The 17,220-nt window shown below is 37.2% G+C and overlaps 2 protein-coding genes and 1 non-coding gene across 4 annotated transcripts; 2 read left to right on the forward strand and 1 right to left on the reverse strand.

Annotated features, from left to right (window-relative positions):
* The first annotated feature begins 623 nt into the window (after positions 1-623).
* On the forward strand, positions 624-4,493 carry LOC107713109 (40S ribosomal protein SA-like). Its single transcript, XM_016518544.1, has 8 exons — positions 624-689; positions 1,279-1,450; positions 2,363-2,481; positions 2,780-3,025; positions 3,104-3,232; positions 3,657-3,825; positions 3,952-3,987; positions 4,081-4,493. The coding sequence occupies exons 2-8, from the start codon at positions 1,318-1,320 to the stop codon at positions 4,173-4,175; spliced, it is 927 nt and encodes a 308-aa protein (XP_016374030.1). The 5' UTR covers positions 624-689; positions 1,279-1,317; the 3' UTR covers positions 4,176-4,493.
* Positions 4,494-5,052: 559 nt separating this feature from the next.
* trnar-ccu (transfer RNA arginine (anticodon CCU)) lies at positions 5,053-5,125 on the reverse strand. Its single transcript has one exon. It is a non-coding gene; the product is annotated as a tRNA-Arg (tRNA).
* Positions 5,126-5,797: 672 nt separating this feature from the next.
* On the forward strand, positions 5,798-16,440 carry LOC107713086 (intraflagellar transport protein 56-like). 2 transcript variants are annotated; one of them, XM_016518510.1, is made up of 17 exons: positions 5,798-6,411; positions 8,025-8,171; positions 8,252-8,344; positions 8,532-8,646; positions 9,500-9,549; positions 9,644-9,789; positions 10,022-10,193; positions 10,962-11,139; positions 11,231-11,286; positions 11,548-11,610; positions 11,724-11,787; positions 12,695-12,783; positions 12,866-12,949; positions 13,030-13,099; positions 13,298-13,404; positions 13,693-13,826; positions 16,015-16,440. In XM_016518510.1, the coding sequence occupies exons 1-17, from the start codon at positions 6,409-6,411 to the stop codon at positions 16,124-16,126; spliced, it is 1,683 nt and encodes a 560-aa protein (XP_016373996.1). In that variant the 5' UTR covers positions 5,798-6,408; the 3' UTR covers positions 16,127-16,440. The 2 variants fall into 2 exon arrangements, with proteins under 2 accessions (XP_016373996.1, XP_016373997.1); XM_016518511.1 differs by having other exon boundaries at positions 11,548-11,601.
* The last annotated feature ends 780 nt before the right edge of the window (positions 16,441-17,220 follow it).

The raw sequence follows: 17,220 nt of genomic DNA on the forward strand, positions 1-17,220 counted from the left end.
CCAAACAAAGTAGTTTTGCTTTCACAACGAAGCACACAGCGTCTTTACGACATGGCGGCGGCAACAACAACAATACTAGACATGACGTAGACATGTGGGGGCGTGTCAGAACGAGCCGTTTTAGGTAGGCGTGGTTGACTCTTGACTTTTATAAAGAATATCTCTTTGGATTTGAGACTTTAGTCTTTGCAACGTTACAGATCTTCTTTATGCACCAAGAGCTTGTAACACTCCAAACAGAAAGGAAAAATTTAAATCGCATCATATGACCCCTTTAACTATAATGACCCTGATTTGTACTCACTATATTGTTGATGGAGTGTATGTGTAAAACAGTCCATGCATTAGCAAATCATTTTAATTCTTACCTTGAAAACACACACGCACACTAAACCTTTAACCTTTTAAGCCTTTTTAACCTAAATCTAAAGCTTTTGAGAACCGTCCTTATTTCACCTAATCAAGAAAAATATCAACAACTGACGACTAATGTGCGAGTATAGACCGCTCGCGTGTGCAATCCTCCACCAGTAGGGGTAGTATGTTATTTTTATTAGACAGAAGGAAAGCAAAGAGCAAGAAATCTCTTAGTGTGATTGGTGGACACCCGGGTATATAACGGACGTCATTTCCTCATCCCGCCCTCTTTTCGCTGTGAGGTGCAGAACTCCATACGGCGTTGTCTCGTGGTGAGCAGAAATTTTATACTTTTGACGACTTTTAATCGTCTATTTGAGTCGCACTATTTTGAATAAAGGCCATAATTGCCAATATTCATGAAATACGTTCATCTTTGAAGTTTGCGCCAGTTGTCTTAAAATATGCAGGCCCGAGTCGCAACGTGTAATCTCGCGCAAGGAAGCGCGTGTACTGCTACAGTCAAGTGTAGCGCGCGCAGTGGTCACTCAAGAATATTTAACATGGGAGTATTATGATTGACATCAAATGTCTACATACCTTTAATATCTCTTTTAGTTAATTGTTGAAACAAGTTACACATTTCCTCAGTGAGTTAGCGGTAGAGTAGATGCTAATGATGATGCGAAATCGGTGAAGAGCCGCACACCGTTAAAGCCTCGCACTGATGTCGGTGTGGAGGTGTCGGAAGTGTGCTAAAGTGATTCAGCCGGGTTTTCGCTAACACCAGCAGGGCTGATGCGTCCTATGACTGGGGTTTGATAGCAACCTGAGCTACATTCGTCCTTCAATCCAAAAATACTTCCCTTGAATGATTTCTTCTCCACTGAGCCTCCTGTACGCTCCTGTGTTTCCTTCCAGCTCTCCCACTAAACTCGTTACGCAAGGAAAGTGGTCACGATGTCCGGAGGTCTGGACGTCCTTCAGATGAAGGAGGAGGATGTGCTGAAGTTCCTGGCAGCAGGAACCCATCTGGGAGGAACCAACCTGGACTTCCAGATGGAGCAGTACGTCTACAAGAGAAAGAGTGACGGTAAGAAGTGCAACAAGACATGGGTGATTTGGCTGCGATATGCCTTTCTGGTGCGTTTATCAATCTTTGTAGGTTACTGTAATTTACAGGGGTTTGTGAGGGAACTGCAGGTGGTTTGAAAGTTCATTAAAAGCTGAATTAAATCATAAAATATAAAAAGCTGTGATTTAATACCTGTTCACACCAGCATTGGCCAGATTTTTGTGTATGTACTTTGTTTGTTCAGACCAATGAGTAGAAAATGGCATATGGCAAAGCATGCATCTTATTGGTTGGCCAGTTTTCTTTTGTGGTGTGATGGAAAATGATATTAGAACCCCTCTCATTGTTAAAAAAAATAGCAAAGAAAAGTCGAATTGACAGCATTCAGTTTGTGTTAGTGTGAAACGAGTTATTAGCCAGTCATTAAAATTAATTATTTTGGAACACGTGAACCTGGACCACTTTATCCACAATTTTCACCATTTTTGAAGAAAAACGTATGTAATGAGAAACATTTATAAACCCATGGTCAACAAAAGAATTTGACCAAAAAAACTTGAGGGTTTAATGTTTGAAACACAAGTTTTGCTACTTGTATATAAAAACTACAAATGAATCACAATATTAATTTGTTACACAATAGTTAAATGTAGTTGGTATGAGATGAAATGTTTCTCATCATGGTTTGACAATCAATTTTTACAATTGTGCCACCTTATGTTGTAAATATAAAAATGAAACCCAGTCAAAAGATAAATTGTTTACCTGCATGTCATGTTCATGGTTCTCTGATATCAGTTAATGCTCACGTAAATGTTAATTTATGGAAATATTTAATCAAAATCAAGAAAATGTTTTATCAGGGTTTTTTTTTTTGTGTGTGACCGTTTAGGAACCACTATAACTGATCTGACGTTTGCATTTCTGCAGGCGTGTACATCATCAACCTTAAGAAGACCTGGGAGAAACTGCTGTTGGCTGCTCGTGCCATTGTTGCCATTGAGAATCCAGCTGATGTTTGCGTTATCTCCTCCAGAAACACTGGCCAGGTGATTGACACACTCCATGACTAGTTAATGACAGCAGCAAATTAAAAAAATCTAAAGAGCTTTTTACCAGGCACATCATTAAAACCTGGCACTGCTGTCGGTGTTTGGGTGTCGGAAGTGTGCAAGAGTGACTTGGCCAGGATTTCGCTAACACCATGAGGGTTTTGCCCCATGACTGGGGTTTGATAGTAACCTGAGCCACAATATTTTACTCCTTCACTCGCACAGGATGTGTTCTTTGTTAACATGACTGTTGGTGATCTTAGTGATGTTAACAGTCACTATTCTTTCCTGTCAGAGAGCGGTGCTCAAGTTCGCCTCTGCCACTGGCGCCACCACCTTCGCTGGTCGTTTCACTCCTGGAACCTTCACCAATCAGATTCAGGCTGCTTTCAGGGAGCCTCGCCTCCTGATCGTGACAGATCCTCGCGCTGACCACCAGCCGCTGACCGAAGCCTCTTACGTCAACATCCCAACCATTGCCCTCTGCAACACAGACTCCCCTCTGAGATACGTCGACATTGCCATCCCATGCAACAACAAGGTATGAATGAGAAACTAAACTCTTCATGCAAGTGGGGTCTTTTCTATGTGGTTTTAAGGTTTTAATGTCGTGTTTTAGGGTCCCCACTCTGTGGGTTTGATGTGGTGGATGTTGGCTAGAGAGGTGCTGAGGATGAGGGGCACCATCTCCAGGGAGCACCCATGGGAGGTCATGCCTGATCTGTACTTCTACAGAGATCCTGAGGAGGTACGATGCGGAATATTCTTGTATTGATCACTTTTCTCGTCGTCCACCTATTCAGAATCAGTCTGAAAATGTCATTTGTGAATCCTGTGGGGGAAAAATAGGCATCTACCCTTTTAAATCCAGACATGAGAAAGGCGTCGTATATGCCATACTAGATTGACTTTGTCATTTGTACATTTAAAGAATGTATAGCGTTGTAAATATACAATTCTTTTTTTTTTTTTTCTAAGTTGAAATATATAAAATGTTTGTATTGTTTAAATTATGAATCTGTGTCTGCCATGTAATAGCCTTTGAAGCTGATATGGCTAATTTAAATACAACCAACCAATATTCAAAATCTGTTCCATATGACTTTATGCCATCACTTCTTTTAATTGTTCAGATGTGCTAATTATGCCACTGATTGTCTTTCCACCTCTAGATTGAGAAGGAAGAGCAGGCTGCAGCTGAGAAGGCTGTTGGTAAGGAGGAGTTCCAGGGTGAATGGACCGCTCCTGTGCCCGACTTCAACCAGCCTGAGGTTGCTGACTGGTCTGAAGGTGTTCAGGTTCCTTCTGTGCCCATCCAGCAGTTCCCAGCTGGCGCTGAGGGTAAGCTGCTTCTAGTTGACTTATTTACCCACGTTATACACAGTACAGTTTTGGAAATTCAATTTAGATAATTTTCAACTGAACGTGTGAAATTGGTATGAACTAATCAACTCCTCTGAACTTTAGCTCCTGCCAAAGCTGCACCAGCTGAGGTGTTTGCAGGTAAGGTTTTCCTGCTTGGTAGCATGGAATGTATAATGCAAAATAATGAAGAGTAACATTTGGTGTAATTTTGAATTTCTCTCTCTTCAACAGAGGACTGGAGTGCTCAGCCTGCTACTGAGGATTGGTCTGCTGCTCCCACTGCTCAGGCCGGAGAGTGGGGCGGCACCACTGCAGACTGGTCTTAAGAGAAATGTTAACCATGCTTGTGAAATCGATAAACTTGATTGTTTAAAATCTTGTTTCCGATGTTCTTTTTGAGCTGATTTTTGAATAAGCAATTAGGGCTATGTTGTCTAACAATGTAGTGTCTAGAATAGATGATTAAGTCCACCTCAGCATCTGTAATTATAAAAATTTTATTTTTAAAAAATTTATACGTTTGACACCAAATAATGCAGAATGGTGAGTCTTATGTGAAATATGCAATGCCTTAATGAAGGGATAATGTACAGTCAGCTGAGCAGTGTTCCATAATAAACCCTAACTGGGTATTATATTTTGAAGCTTGTTTGTAGACTCATAGTGTTGTGTAGCAGCCATTTAGTGTTTGACCAATGAAACTGAATTTACAATGTTTAGTTAGACAGTTTTCAGCATGATTAGAGAGCCGCCTTATTGAAATCAAAATGGTTTTCAGTGTTTCTGCAGGTCTTAATTCATCCTTCTGCAAATTAAGGCCTTAAAAAGTTAAATTCATAGTCATGACATGGCAAATGTTGCATGCATATCAAAAAGCGAAAATCTCAGTATTTCTGTTTTCCAATTCAAATTTCTGAGCATTAAATCAATGCTTTTTTACTGCAAATGTAAATTGGAACAAAATTGAATGAGTTTGTTTAAATCAACAAACATCTATCAATGATGTTTGCATTTTTTTAAATGCAAAAGTTTTATCTTTATCAAACCTGGTTTTAGAATCTGAAATGTCTGCCTGATTCAGATTTGCTGCTTTTAGCATTAGTTGATGACCAGTTGTGCCTTGTGCATGGACATTATTACTGATATATTTCTCGATCAAATAATGGTCGGATTATTGGTTTTTAAGGTATAACGAAAACGTTCCACCCCAGATGGGACTCGAACCCACAATCCCTGGCTTAGGAGGCCAGTGCCTTATCCATTAGGCCACTGGGGCTCCAACAGCTTAACTATGTTTGTATATGTATTTCCGGTGGACAAACTTAGATATTTCCTTTGATATTTCTGTTATATTTTAACCATATTTTGATTAAAAACACAAGGCAAAGCGCTGAGCATGAATCATATCCACTGATCTATTATACATCAGTGATCATATCACATGGCGGTCTTCTGTCATTGATGTGGTTGAAGAGTGGGTTGCTTAGCAACATCGTGATGCCGCGCCGCCAAATATGGCAGTCGAGATTAGCTAGAGAACATTACACGCAACATGACGAGCACATTTATTCATGCACTGTGTTATTATATATAATTTAATTCAGGAAGTAGGATCCTTTGCTTCTGTTCAAAAGCAAACGTAGATTAGATTAACATCTTGTAAGCACACCCAAACATGGTCGCTTAGCAAGTTTGCTAGCTAGTAAGCTATCTGGCTAGTTCACTTCATCTAACGTACAGAAATAACGTTACCGTTCCTGGATTAACGGACGTCTAAAATCGATGCTGTTTGTAGCTCTAGTGATTTCTTTCATAGGATTTATGGTGGTCAGAGTGCTAGTAAAATGGCCGGCTAACTCTAGGCTAGTTTCAGGATTGTGTGTTCGTGGACAGTAAGCCAGTGCCTTATCCATTAGGCCACTGGGGCTCCAACAGCTTAACTATGTTTGTATATGTATTTCCGGTGGACAAACTTAGATATTTCCTTTGATATTTCTGTTATATTTTAACCATATTTTGATTAAAAACACAAGGCAAAGCGCTGAGCATGAATCATATCCACTGATCTATTATACATCAGTGATCATATCACATGGCGGTCTTCTGTCATTGATGTGGTTGAAGAGTGGGTTGCTTAGCAACATCGTGATGCCGCGCCGCCAAATATGGCAGTCGAGATTAGCTAGAGAACATTACACGCAACATGACGAGCACATTTATTCATGCACTGTGTTATTATATATAATTTAATTCAGGAAGTAGGATCCTTTGCTTCTGTTCAAAAGCAAACGTAGATTAGATTAACATCTTGTAAGCACACCCAAACATGGTCGCTTAGCAAGTTTGCTAGCTAGTAAGCTATCTGGCTAGTTCACTTCATCTAACGTACAGAAATAACGTTACCGTTCCTGGATTAACGGACGTCTAAAATCGATGCTGTTTGTAGCTCTAGTGATTTCTTTCATAGGATTTATGGTGGTCAGAGTGCTAGTAAAATGGCCGGCTAACTCTAGGCTAGTTTCAGGATTGTGTGTTCGTGGACAGTAAAGCGCCGTCGCCATGGTGAGTATCAACAATATATGGTATCTACTGGTTTTGGTTAGTTATTAAGTTCATAATAAAATGTTCTGAGCAAGCAAGCACAATTGTGCTTATTTTAAATTTTACTTGTTACGTTTGCTGGTGTCATGCGTATTATTTTTTGAGCTATATCTTGTAGCTTTATTTATACCTAGTTTTAATTATTATAATGAGACTAAATTCATTTTAGGGCTCCTTTGTTATTGTATGCTAGCTAACCATGTAAAATAGACTCTACTAATATTAGTCAACCTCCCTATTTGTTCTCTATAAAAATATTTAGCATCAAATAGTCTGCAACAATGGTCTCGCCTAGTTGGGTAGCTTGAATTCTTCTAAACGCTGCACATTAGAGGAAAAGATAGTACTTAATCTCCTGAGAAATTAAGACATTACAGCAGTAAATATCACAGTCACGGGAAATAAAATGTAAATACAATGCAAAACAAAAATACAGTAAGTAAACAAATAAAATAAAATATACTATACACTACTGTTAAACAGTTTGGGGTCAGTAAGAATAATAAATTCATACTTTCATTGAGCAACGATGCATTGAACTGATCAAAAGTGACAGTAAAGACGTTGATAATGTTACAAAATAATTATATTTCAATTTCAAATAAATGCTGTTCTTTTGCATTTTCTGTTCATCAAAGAATCCTGAACAAAACGTTTCCATTGATTGATAATGTAGCAGTCATTTGGAAGATTGATAATAAATGTTTCTTGAGCAGCAAATCAGCATATTAGAATCATGTGACACTGAAGACTGGAGCAATGATGCTGATATAATAGCCAATGATAAAACATGTGCACAATATACAGTGGTGTGAAAAAGTGTTGGCCCCCTTCCTGATTTCTTATTTTTTTGCGTGTTTGTCACACTTTAATGTTTCAGATCATCAAACAAATTTAAATATTAGTCAAAGATAACACAAGTAAACACAACATGCAGTTTTTAAATGAAGGTTTTTATTTGGTACTATGAAAAGGTTCCCGCGGTGCCCTGAGCCCTATTGAGATGCTGTGGCATGACCTTTAAAAAGGCGGTTCATGCTCGAAAACCCTCCAATGTGGCTGAATTACAACAATTCTGCATAGATGAGTGGACCAAAATTCCTCCACAGTGCTGTAACAGACTCATTGCAAGTTATCGCAAACGCTTGATTGCAGTTGTTGCTGCTAAGGGTGGCCCAACCAGTTATTAGGTTTAGGGGGCAAACACTTTTTCACACAGGGCCATGTAGTTTTGGATTTTGTTTTCCCTTAATAATAAAAACCTTCATTTAAAAACTGCATCTTGTGTTATCTTTTACTAATATTTAAATTTGTTTGATGATCTGAAACATTAAAGTGTGACAAACATGCAAAAAAATAAGAAATCAGGAAGGGGGCCAACACTTTTTCACACCACTGTATATGCTTAAGATCAAATAAAAAGAGTGTTTTGTTCTAAATGAGAGGATGAAAAGATATGTACATGAATAATTACAAACCAGAGTAAATATGTATGTACTTGATAATGAAATAATAGAAGTTATCTGAACTATTGTACATACTGATAGCAGCAAACTCTTGTTTCTGTTCTGAAGCTCTTGTCTCGGATGAAACCAGCAGTGGGTGGTGAAGCATCCACCAGCTCTAATGAGAAGAAAAGGAAAAATAAAGGGAAAAAGATTCCAAGACTTGAGGATTATCTAAACCAAAGAGACTATCTGGGAGCCCTGACCCTATTAGAGGTACAAAAACAAACACATGAGACCTACGATTACATCTCTATGATATTTGCATGAACTTACTTCAAACTCTGTGATGTCAGTTTCAGCGTAATGGCGGGCTGTCAGTGGAGCATGCAGACCTTTGGATTGGCTTCTGCACCTTTCATTTGGGAGACCACAAGAGAGCAATGGAGGTTAGTAAAAGAGATGTTAGATTCTGCAGACACCAGGATGTTGGATCCAGTCAGTTTATGCTTGGTCAGGGGATAAGTCACCTTTAAAGAGCGAGGGTGTGGGACATTATGGCTGATTGTCATTTGAAATTTGTTTGTTATTTGTTGTATGTAACATGAAAAATTCTTACTTGTTACATATATTCAGGAGTACAAAGCTCTCACTTTGAGGCCGGAGTGTCCAGTGGAAGTTTGGGTATATCTGGGCTGTTTGCTCTTTTTCCTGGGGCTTTATAAAGAGGCTGAGGGGGCGGCATTAAAAGGTTTGTCTTCACATACTATACACTGTTTTGTAAGATGTTTTTGAAAGAAGTCTCTCATGCTCACCAAGGCTGTATTTATTTATTGTTTTTAATCAAAAATACAGTAAAATAAGTAATATAACAATTCAAAATATTTAAATGTAATTTATTCCTGTAATGGTAAAGCTGAATTTAAAAGCAGTAAAGCACATGATCCTTCAGAAATCATTCTAATATGCTGATTTGGTGCTTAAGTAACATTTCTTATTATTATCAATGTTGAAAGCAGTGCTACATAATATTTTTATAGAAGCCATGATACATTTAGTCAGGATTCTTATATAAATAGAAAGTTCAAAAGAACAGCATTTATTAGAAATATACACTTTTTTGTGACGTGACGTGACATGTGGCCAAGTATGGTTACCCATACTAGGAATTAGTGCTCTGCATTTAACCCATCCTAAGTGCACACACACAGCAGTGAACACACACACACCGTGAACACACACCTGGAGCAGTGGGCAGCCATTTATGCTGCGGCGCCCAGGGAGCAGTTGGGGTTTCGGTGCCTTGCTCAAGGGCACCTCAGTCGTGGTATCGAAGGTGGAAGAGAGCGCTCCCCCCACCTACATTCACTCCCCCCACCTACAATCCCTGCCGGTACGAGACTCGAACCCCGCAACCTTTGGGTTACGAGTCCGACTCTCTAACCATTAGGCCACGACTTCCCCAAAGATGGAGCACTTCACGGATTTGCGTGTCATCCTTTTGCAGGGGCCATGCTAATATTCTCTGTATCGATCCAATTTTAGTATATGTGCCACCGTGGCGAGCACATCATCCAAAAATTATAACACGCTGTCTTTTTCAGGGCCAAAAACTCAGCTTCAGAATCGCCTACTCTTTCATTTAGCTCATAAGGTGAGTTTTCATAATGTTTCATGCCCTACTCAACATTATTATGCTAGTGCATCAGTTGATAATAACATGATCTGCTTTGTTTTTCTCTGTGAAGTTCAGTGATGAAAAGAAGCTGATGGGTTTCCATCAGAACCTGGAGGACGTGACTGAGGACCAGCTGAGCTTGGCTTCCATTCACTACATGCGCTCTCATTACCAAGAGGCCATTGATATCTACAAACGCATCTTACTGCAGAACAGGTGCCTCAGAACCCACAAAACCAACCGCATCATGATCACATCAACATATGAACCAGAACCTCTGAGTACCATTACAATGCATTTGTGCAATAATATAATAATATAAAAAATTTGAATTTGAACTAAACATTTTTGCTTTTAATTCTGTCTTTATTGTATGTAAAGTCAACACATTCTTCATACAGCACAACAGAAATATTGACAAATGATTTGTCTCTCTCCAATTCTACAGAGACTTTCTTGCCCTGAATGTGTATGTGGCTCTGTGTTACTATAAACTGGATTACTATGACGTGTCACAGGAAGTTTTGGCCGTATATCTGCAGAGTATTCCTGACTCTACTGTCGCCCTTAACCTCAAAGCCTGCAACCACTTCAGACTCTACAATGGCAAAGCTGCTGAGGTCAGTTAAACTACTATGTTTTCTAATACACAAGATGAAAGTTGATGATTATGATCCTAAAAACAACATGAATTGTACACTACTGTTTAAAAGTTTGGGATAGGTAAGATTGTTTTTAAAGTATCTTATGCTTACCCAGGCTGCATTTATTTGTTCAAAAATAGAGTAAAAACTATATCTTTTGAAATATATTTTGAAATGTAATTTATTCCTGTGATGCAGAGCTGAATTTTCAGTATCATTACTACAATCTTCAGTGTCACATGATCCTTCAGAAATCATTCTAATATACTGATTTGCTGCTCAAGAAACGTCCTACTATTATTAATGTTGAAAACAGTTGTGCCGCTTAATGTGAAAAATTTTATCAGGATGTATTTGAATTTTTTGTGTGTGTGTTTGTGTAACAATGCAAATGTCCTTACTGTCACTTTGGATCAATATAATGAGTCCTTGCTAAATGAAAATGTTTAAAAATAAAAAACATTTGAATGGTAGGGTATTTCTGGGTGAAACAGAATATTCAGTAGGAAAATAACATAGCTCTTTATTTTATCCATTTGTGATTAAATTGGACTATGAATGTGATATTATGAAATGTGATAATGTAATGTAAAAACAATGTTATCAGATGAAACATTAACAGACTAATTTGTTCACCATAACAGCTGGGACATTTATTAAGAAAGTACATGCATTTAGGTAAAATGCATGAGTGTGTGAAGATGGTTTTAAGTTCTTTAACCTTTTTTTTTTGTCCCTCTTTAGACGGAGTTGAAGAACCTGATAGATATCTCTTCCAGCTCGTTTCAGTTTGCTAAAGAGCTCATTCAGCACAATCTGGTTGTGTTTCGTGGGGGTGAGGGGGCCTTGCAGGTTTTACCTCCTCTGATTGACGTCATATCAGAGGCCAGACTCAATCTGGTCATCTACTATCTCAGACAAGGTATGTCGATCAGGCGTAGCCTCTTGTCTTTAGCAGATACAGTGAGACTGGCTTATCAGGTTTGTTATTAACTTTGCCATCTCTCATTAAGATGACATTCAGGAGGCCTACAAACTCATCAAAGACCTTGAGCCCACCACACCCCAGGTATTTAGTCCACCCTAATGCTTATTTTTTTATTCTTATTTACTGTCAGTGACTGGTAAGTGGTTATAACTGATTAGAAAGTGTTTTATCTGCTGGTGTGGGCTGTGGTCATCTTGGAAGTAACAGTATGAATGGACTGACAATTCTAGACTAATCAAATAATATTTTCCACCATATGGCACCATTTTCCATAATCCAATCCATTGTTAAAATACATTTTGGGTCCAGTGATAACATTTTATCCTCTGGTGTCATTCACAGGAATATATTCTGAAGGGGGTGGTGAATGCTGCTTTGGGACAAGATATTGGATCGGTTTGTGAGGTTTATTTAAATCAGATTAAGCAGTATTTCCTCTCAAACACAGCAAAGCCTTTGCGCATGTTTCCCAAATCTGTGTTCTCTTATCTCATTATATGTTTGTGTATTTTTTACAGAGGGACCATTTAAAAATTGCCCAGCAGTTTTTCCAGTTGGTTGGAGGCTCAGCCAGTGAATGCGGTAATATCATTGTTTGGACTAACAATAACAATATTAGTGCTGGTTCAGCAGTCGGGCCCCTGTGCTGTATGGAAGGGAGCCAGTGACAGAGTTTGTTTTCTTGACACAAACTATGCATCATCCTAGACTGAAAAGATGGCTCGCAATTATATGTCCTTTCTATTTTACTACAAAATGTAACTTGCACCTAACATGGTTATATTATTTTATAAATACATTTTATAAATGGTTTTAATAAAAATTATTTTTGTCCCTAATGCAGGATTTCAAAATTTTAATTTTGAATGCTAAATAGACCATTTGTGTGATTCATATAGTTCCGCTGAGTGCTGGAAGCGCGGCACTGTGTTTATTTACACGTGAGCAGGTGATGTTTTCAGTGTCTCAGAGCGGCTCAGTTTGCAGTAAGTGCTGCTCCGCACAAACTTCATCTTGCCAAATTTGTAATGAGAATCTGTTGTCAACAAAAGAGAAGCTTTGAGGTCTCCCCTTTTATTTTTGTTTTCTGCAAAAATAAAAGCTCAGCGGTTTAATGTTTGACAGGAGAGAAATTAGGACAACCATGAATGTTAGTATTGCAATTTTACTTTTGTTCTGTAAAATAAAATAAAAAGATATGTACCGGTACTATGTGTGTGTGTGTGATCAAACACATTGCAGTTTCCACTTGAGTCACCAGCTGACTGGCAAATAGCTTTATTTACTCACCAAAGATTTTTTTTTCATTACTAGGTACTTGTCGAGTGTTCATTTTGTACCCGTTGGCATTTTGTACCTGTTTTGCTACATAGCACATAAATAAAACGTAGGTTTTGTACATTAGCATCACTGAGGATGCATTTTCCTTTGCCCTGGACATGTAAAACACATTTAATGATCTATTTTCTGTTGTCTTTTTTCATATAAGACACAATACCGGGCAGGCAGAGTATGGCCTCTTGTTTCTTCCTGCTGAAACAGTTTGAGGATGTGCTTATATATCTCAACTCAGTCAAGGTAATACACACATCAGAGTGTTTAGACTAAAAGCAGAAGCATTAAAACATCAGCATCAAATATCAATCTTGTTTCCCTGTAGAGTTACTTCTACAACGACGACACATTCAGCTTTAACTACGCTCAGGCCAAGGCTGCCCTGGGAAACTACAGGGAGGCTGAAGAGGTACAGAACAAACGTGGTTCAGTAAATATGATTTAGGAACCATCTGCAAGTATGACTAAATCTGAATTTAATGTGAACAGGTGTTCCTGCTCATCCAGAATGAGAAGATCAAGAATGATTACGTTTACCTGAGCTGGTTGGCACGCTGCTGTAGGTTCTCCTATATCTCTTTGAAAGTTTTGAACCATGGCCAACAGGCTAGTTGAATTCAGTTTTGCCTTTAATGAAGATGAATGACTTGAGTAGTCTTTGGAAGCGTCTTTTACATGTCAACTCTTTTTGGTTAGTCATTTCTGTAGACGCATCGACCACTCGCTCTCTTATGTCATCCTCCCTCCTCTGTTCTAGACATTATGAATCAGAAGGCTCGACAGGCCTGGGAGCTCTATCTGAGACTGGAAACCTCATCTGACCCTTTCAGCCTCCTGCAGCTCATTGCAAATGACTGCTACAAGGTGCAATATTATGATTGTAATTTAGCCAGTCGTGACTGTAAACATATTTTCATTCATATATCAGCTTGTCATTAATTGTTTTTTTTATAAGGATAAAGACACTGTGTTAAAAGTAGAGTGCTAGCCATAATGGGATAAGCATTTACCATTGCTATTTCTTCAGACCACTGTCAGAAGTTTCTGGCTGTTGTTTCTACAGCCCTGATTATGTTTGTTGTATCCCCCCACAAGGTTTTCTTCTGAAGGTTTCAATAGATTATTTATATTTATTCTGTGACCTCTTTTTAGATGGGGCAGTTTTATTATGCAGCCAAAGCGTTTGATGCTCTAGAAAGACTGGATCAAAACCCTGAGTACTGGGAGGGGAAGCGTGGAGCATGTGTTGGGATCTTCCAGCTCATACTGGCAGGCCGAGAGTCCAGGTATGAGCCAATGACATGCCTGTGGAATGATGTGTTAAATGCAATTTAAAAGCCATTATCATTTGGTTCAGATTATTAAACTAAATTCTTATTAGACTCTTATTAGTTCTGCATTTAACCCAGTAAAGCCTAGCATATGAAATAATAGTCATAAAAATCTAAAAAAAAAAGGAACAGTTTATTGAACCTTTAGACAAAAAATTATTTAAAAATGTCATATGTGTTTTTTCTGGAGAATCATATTTTATATATCAGGCTTCTATTGCTTATATAGTATGATATAGTGAGAAAGTGGAAGTCACACTCAAGGAGGAAAAAACACCTCTGTTTTATTCAAGCTCAAGCTGAGCAAAAATATGCAAGATTTTACAACAAAAAGACTTTTTACTTTTTTTTACTTGCTAAAAGAGTATAAACTATCAATCAGACATTGAAAGCATGTGGTAGACTAAGTACAACAGGTTTTTCAGCAAAGTTGTGATCATATTTAGAGGCCTTAGAAATTTGTGTATCAAATATAATACAGTAGGCATTAGAATGAAACCATTAAATGGGTAGAATCATATTTAACACATCGGTCTCAGTTGGTTAGAGTGAAGAATTATCAATCAGGTGTTGTTTCTTTGTCAGCAGGTGTCCCGCAAGGTTCAATCTTGGGCCCACTTTTATTTTCTCTGTATGTAAATGATTTGCCAAATGTTGGTTTCAATTCCAACATCCAGATGTATGCTGATGACACAGTAGTTTTTGTACATGCTAATATTGCAGCTCAAGCTGCTGATCAGCTAACAAGTTCAATGTTTAAGATCACAGAATGGCTAAAACATAATTGCTTACAACTAAATGTATCGAAAACTGTATGTTTTTCAGTAAAACTAAAAGTTGCCGTGCGGAGATGTAGTCATAGATGGGGAGAGACTACAAGTTGTCTCAGATTTTAAATATCTGGGTGTATATATTGATAGCAATCTTACTTTTAAAACACACATCAAGAAGGTTTTCAATCACATTAAGTTCAACTTGGCAAATTTTAGATATGCCCGTAACTGCATGTCTGTGCGGCTGCGAAGATGTTTATGCATTCGATGATCTTCTCATATATCGCCTATTGTTTGACAACCTGGTCACAAGCAAATAATACTTCTCTCAAACCAATTATCTCTTTATATAAACAAACCTTTAAAGTTTTAGATAGGAAATCCATACACCATCATCACTGTGATATTTATAAAAAAAAAATATATATATATTTTAAGTTGGGAAAATTTTATTATATATACAGATCTTTGTCTTATGTATAAAATCAGACATGGACTGGCTCCTCCTGTATTGAATCAGTTTGTAAACGTAGCACCATCTGGTTACAGATTAACGAGAAGTGCAGTAAGAGGTGATTGCATAGTCCCTTTAAGAAAAAGTGCATTTAGTCAAACAGTGTTTTCAGTTAGGGCTGCTCGTGAGTGGAACTCCATCCCAACTTACATTACAAATTTTAATACTTATGCCTCCTTTAAGTTTCACTTAAAGAAGTGGTTAATTGAGAGTCAGCATGGTCAACATTAATTTTATAATCTAAACTCTGCTGCTGTCTTGTCTTTTCTGCTCTACTAGTTTGAGATTTTGATGCTATGTATATGAGGTTGTTTGGTTTAGGTCTGATTGAATGATTAGGGCTACTGTTACTCGTTTGTATGCTTACATTATCTTTGTCTGTATATTGATATTATGATATTATTGATACATTGTCATTTTGTTTGACAGTTGGATTGTGTGTATGAGTGAGCTGGTATTGATTTGTTGGTTCTGTGTGTAGTATAACTTTTAAGCGGATGTTTTTTTTAGGAATAGTGTGAATGTTATATGTATTTTGGAGTATGTAAGTATTATGCATTGATTAATTCTTTATATTTTTAGGGTGACAATTTTACCATCAGTCCAATTCTGGCTAATTCTGGCACATTGTACATTTATGTATTATTGATGTGCATTGTCCCTGTCAAATAAACCTGAAATAAATAAATAAAATAAATAAATAAATTATAGGGTTAAAATAGACTGCCGGAGCTCACTCAAGTTTTGCAAAATTCTGTTAAATCATCTTTAACTCTCAAGAAAATGAGTTTTTGACCTCTGGTCATGTTTTCTATATTTATATTTTCTTTTTTTGATTTGCTTTGTTTGTTTTCAGAGAGACACTGAAGGAGGTTTTGCCGATGTTGAGGAGCACTGGCAACCCACAAGTTGAGTACATCATCCGCATCATGAAAAAATGGGCCAAAGACAACAGAGTGGCTCTCTGATCGCATTTACAAATGAGCTAACACACTGCAGTAGTTCTTCTTGGACATTTATTTTTTTGTAAATGTTATTAATTTTTTTGTATGGTATCCTTATGCTTGTTTATCTGTCAACAAAATATGAGTACACAGTTCAGATGCATCTTAGAAAGAAAAAAAAAACATCTTGTGCTCTTATAAAGTTAGAATAAGTGCAGCCACACTAAAACATTTACTTAGTGTTTATTACATTATATCTTTTTTAATATTTGCATATTTGCAATATATCCATGTCAATGAATGTTTCTGTGAGATGGACAATGCAACAAATAAAGTTGATATGTTTCCATACTTGAGGCAACATAAGCCTTTATTGTTTTGTCTTGGGAACAATAAATGTCTGCAAGTGTTTTAATTTGATAGGTTTTATAAAATTATATAGAGCGCTACGAAGATTCATCTGTTTGAAGAGTAATCTATCTTGGGTATGATGTTTGTACACCTTTGGAACAAGTGATATCAATGACTAATACTATTAAATTGGTTTAAAACAGGTTGTGACAACCTAACAGAAAAGATTAGAAAAATGAATATGATGTTATAGCATCAATAAAGAAATTGTATTGTCATATTGTTAACACTTTGCAATAAGGTTCCATTTGTTAACATTAGTTAACATGAATTAACAATGAAAATTATTTTATTATTCTTTGTTAATTTCAGCATTTACTAATACATTATTAAAATCAAAAGTTGTATCTGTTAATATTATTTAATGGACCTAAGCTAAAATGAACTAACAACAAACAGTAGTATTTTCATTAATGTTGACAAAGATTAATAAATACTATGACAAATGTATTGCATATTATTAGTTATATTAGTTAATACATTAACTAACGTTAACCAATGGGACCTTATTGTAAAGTATTACCTTTATATTACATTACATTTCCTGGGCTATTTAAATCCAACAACAGAACCTCTTCACGTATAATAAGGAAACACCTTGAACTGCATTTTGTTGGAAAACTCCTCTATTAGTTCCATATCTATGTATTAGTTCGATTTCAAGGGGAATCCTTTTTTCCATTGTAACATCTCTAATTGCTCATTAG

This window comes from Sinocyclocheilus rhinocerous, unplaced genomic scaffold (assembly GCF_001515625.1).
Source record: "Sinocyclocheilus rhinocerous isolate Xijiao unplaced genomic scaffold, SAMN03320098_v1.1 scaffold1982, whole genome shotgun sequence".
In the NCBI taxonomy this organism is placed as follows: Eukaryota; Metazoa; Chordata; class Actinopteri; order Cypriniformes; family Cyprinidae; genus Sinocyclocheilus; species Sinocyclocheilus rhinocerous.

Bases quoted from the DNA above. Each gene is read 5' to 3' on its own strand.
- LOC107713109 (XM_016518544.1), top strand. From the start codon at position 1,318: ATGTCCGGAGGTCTGGACGTCCTTCAGATGAAGGAGGAGGATGTGCTG. The intron at 2,482-2,779 runs GTGATTGACACA...CTTTCCTGTCAG, and splicing joins CCTCCAGAAACACTGGCCAG to AGAGCGGTGCTCAAGTTCGC. The intron at 3,826-3,951 runs GTAAGCTGCTTC...TCTGAACTTTAG, and splicing joins GTTCCCAGCTGGCGCTGAGG to CTCCTGCCAAAGCTGCACCA.
- LOC107713086 (XM_016518510.1), top strand. The intron at 9,550-9,643 runs GTGAGTTTTCAT...TTCTCTGTGAAG, and splicing joins TCTTTCATTTAGCTCATAAG to TTCAGTGATGAAAAGAAGCT. The intron at 11,611-11,723 runs GTTTATTTAAAT...TATTTTTTACAG, and splicing joins ATATTGGATCGGTTTGTGAG to AGGGACCATTTAAAAATTGC.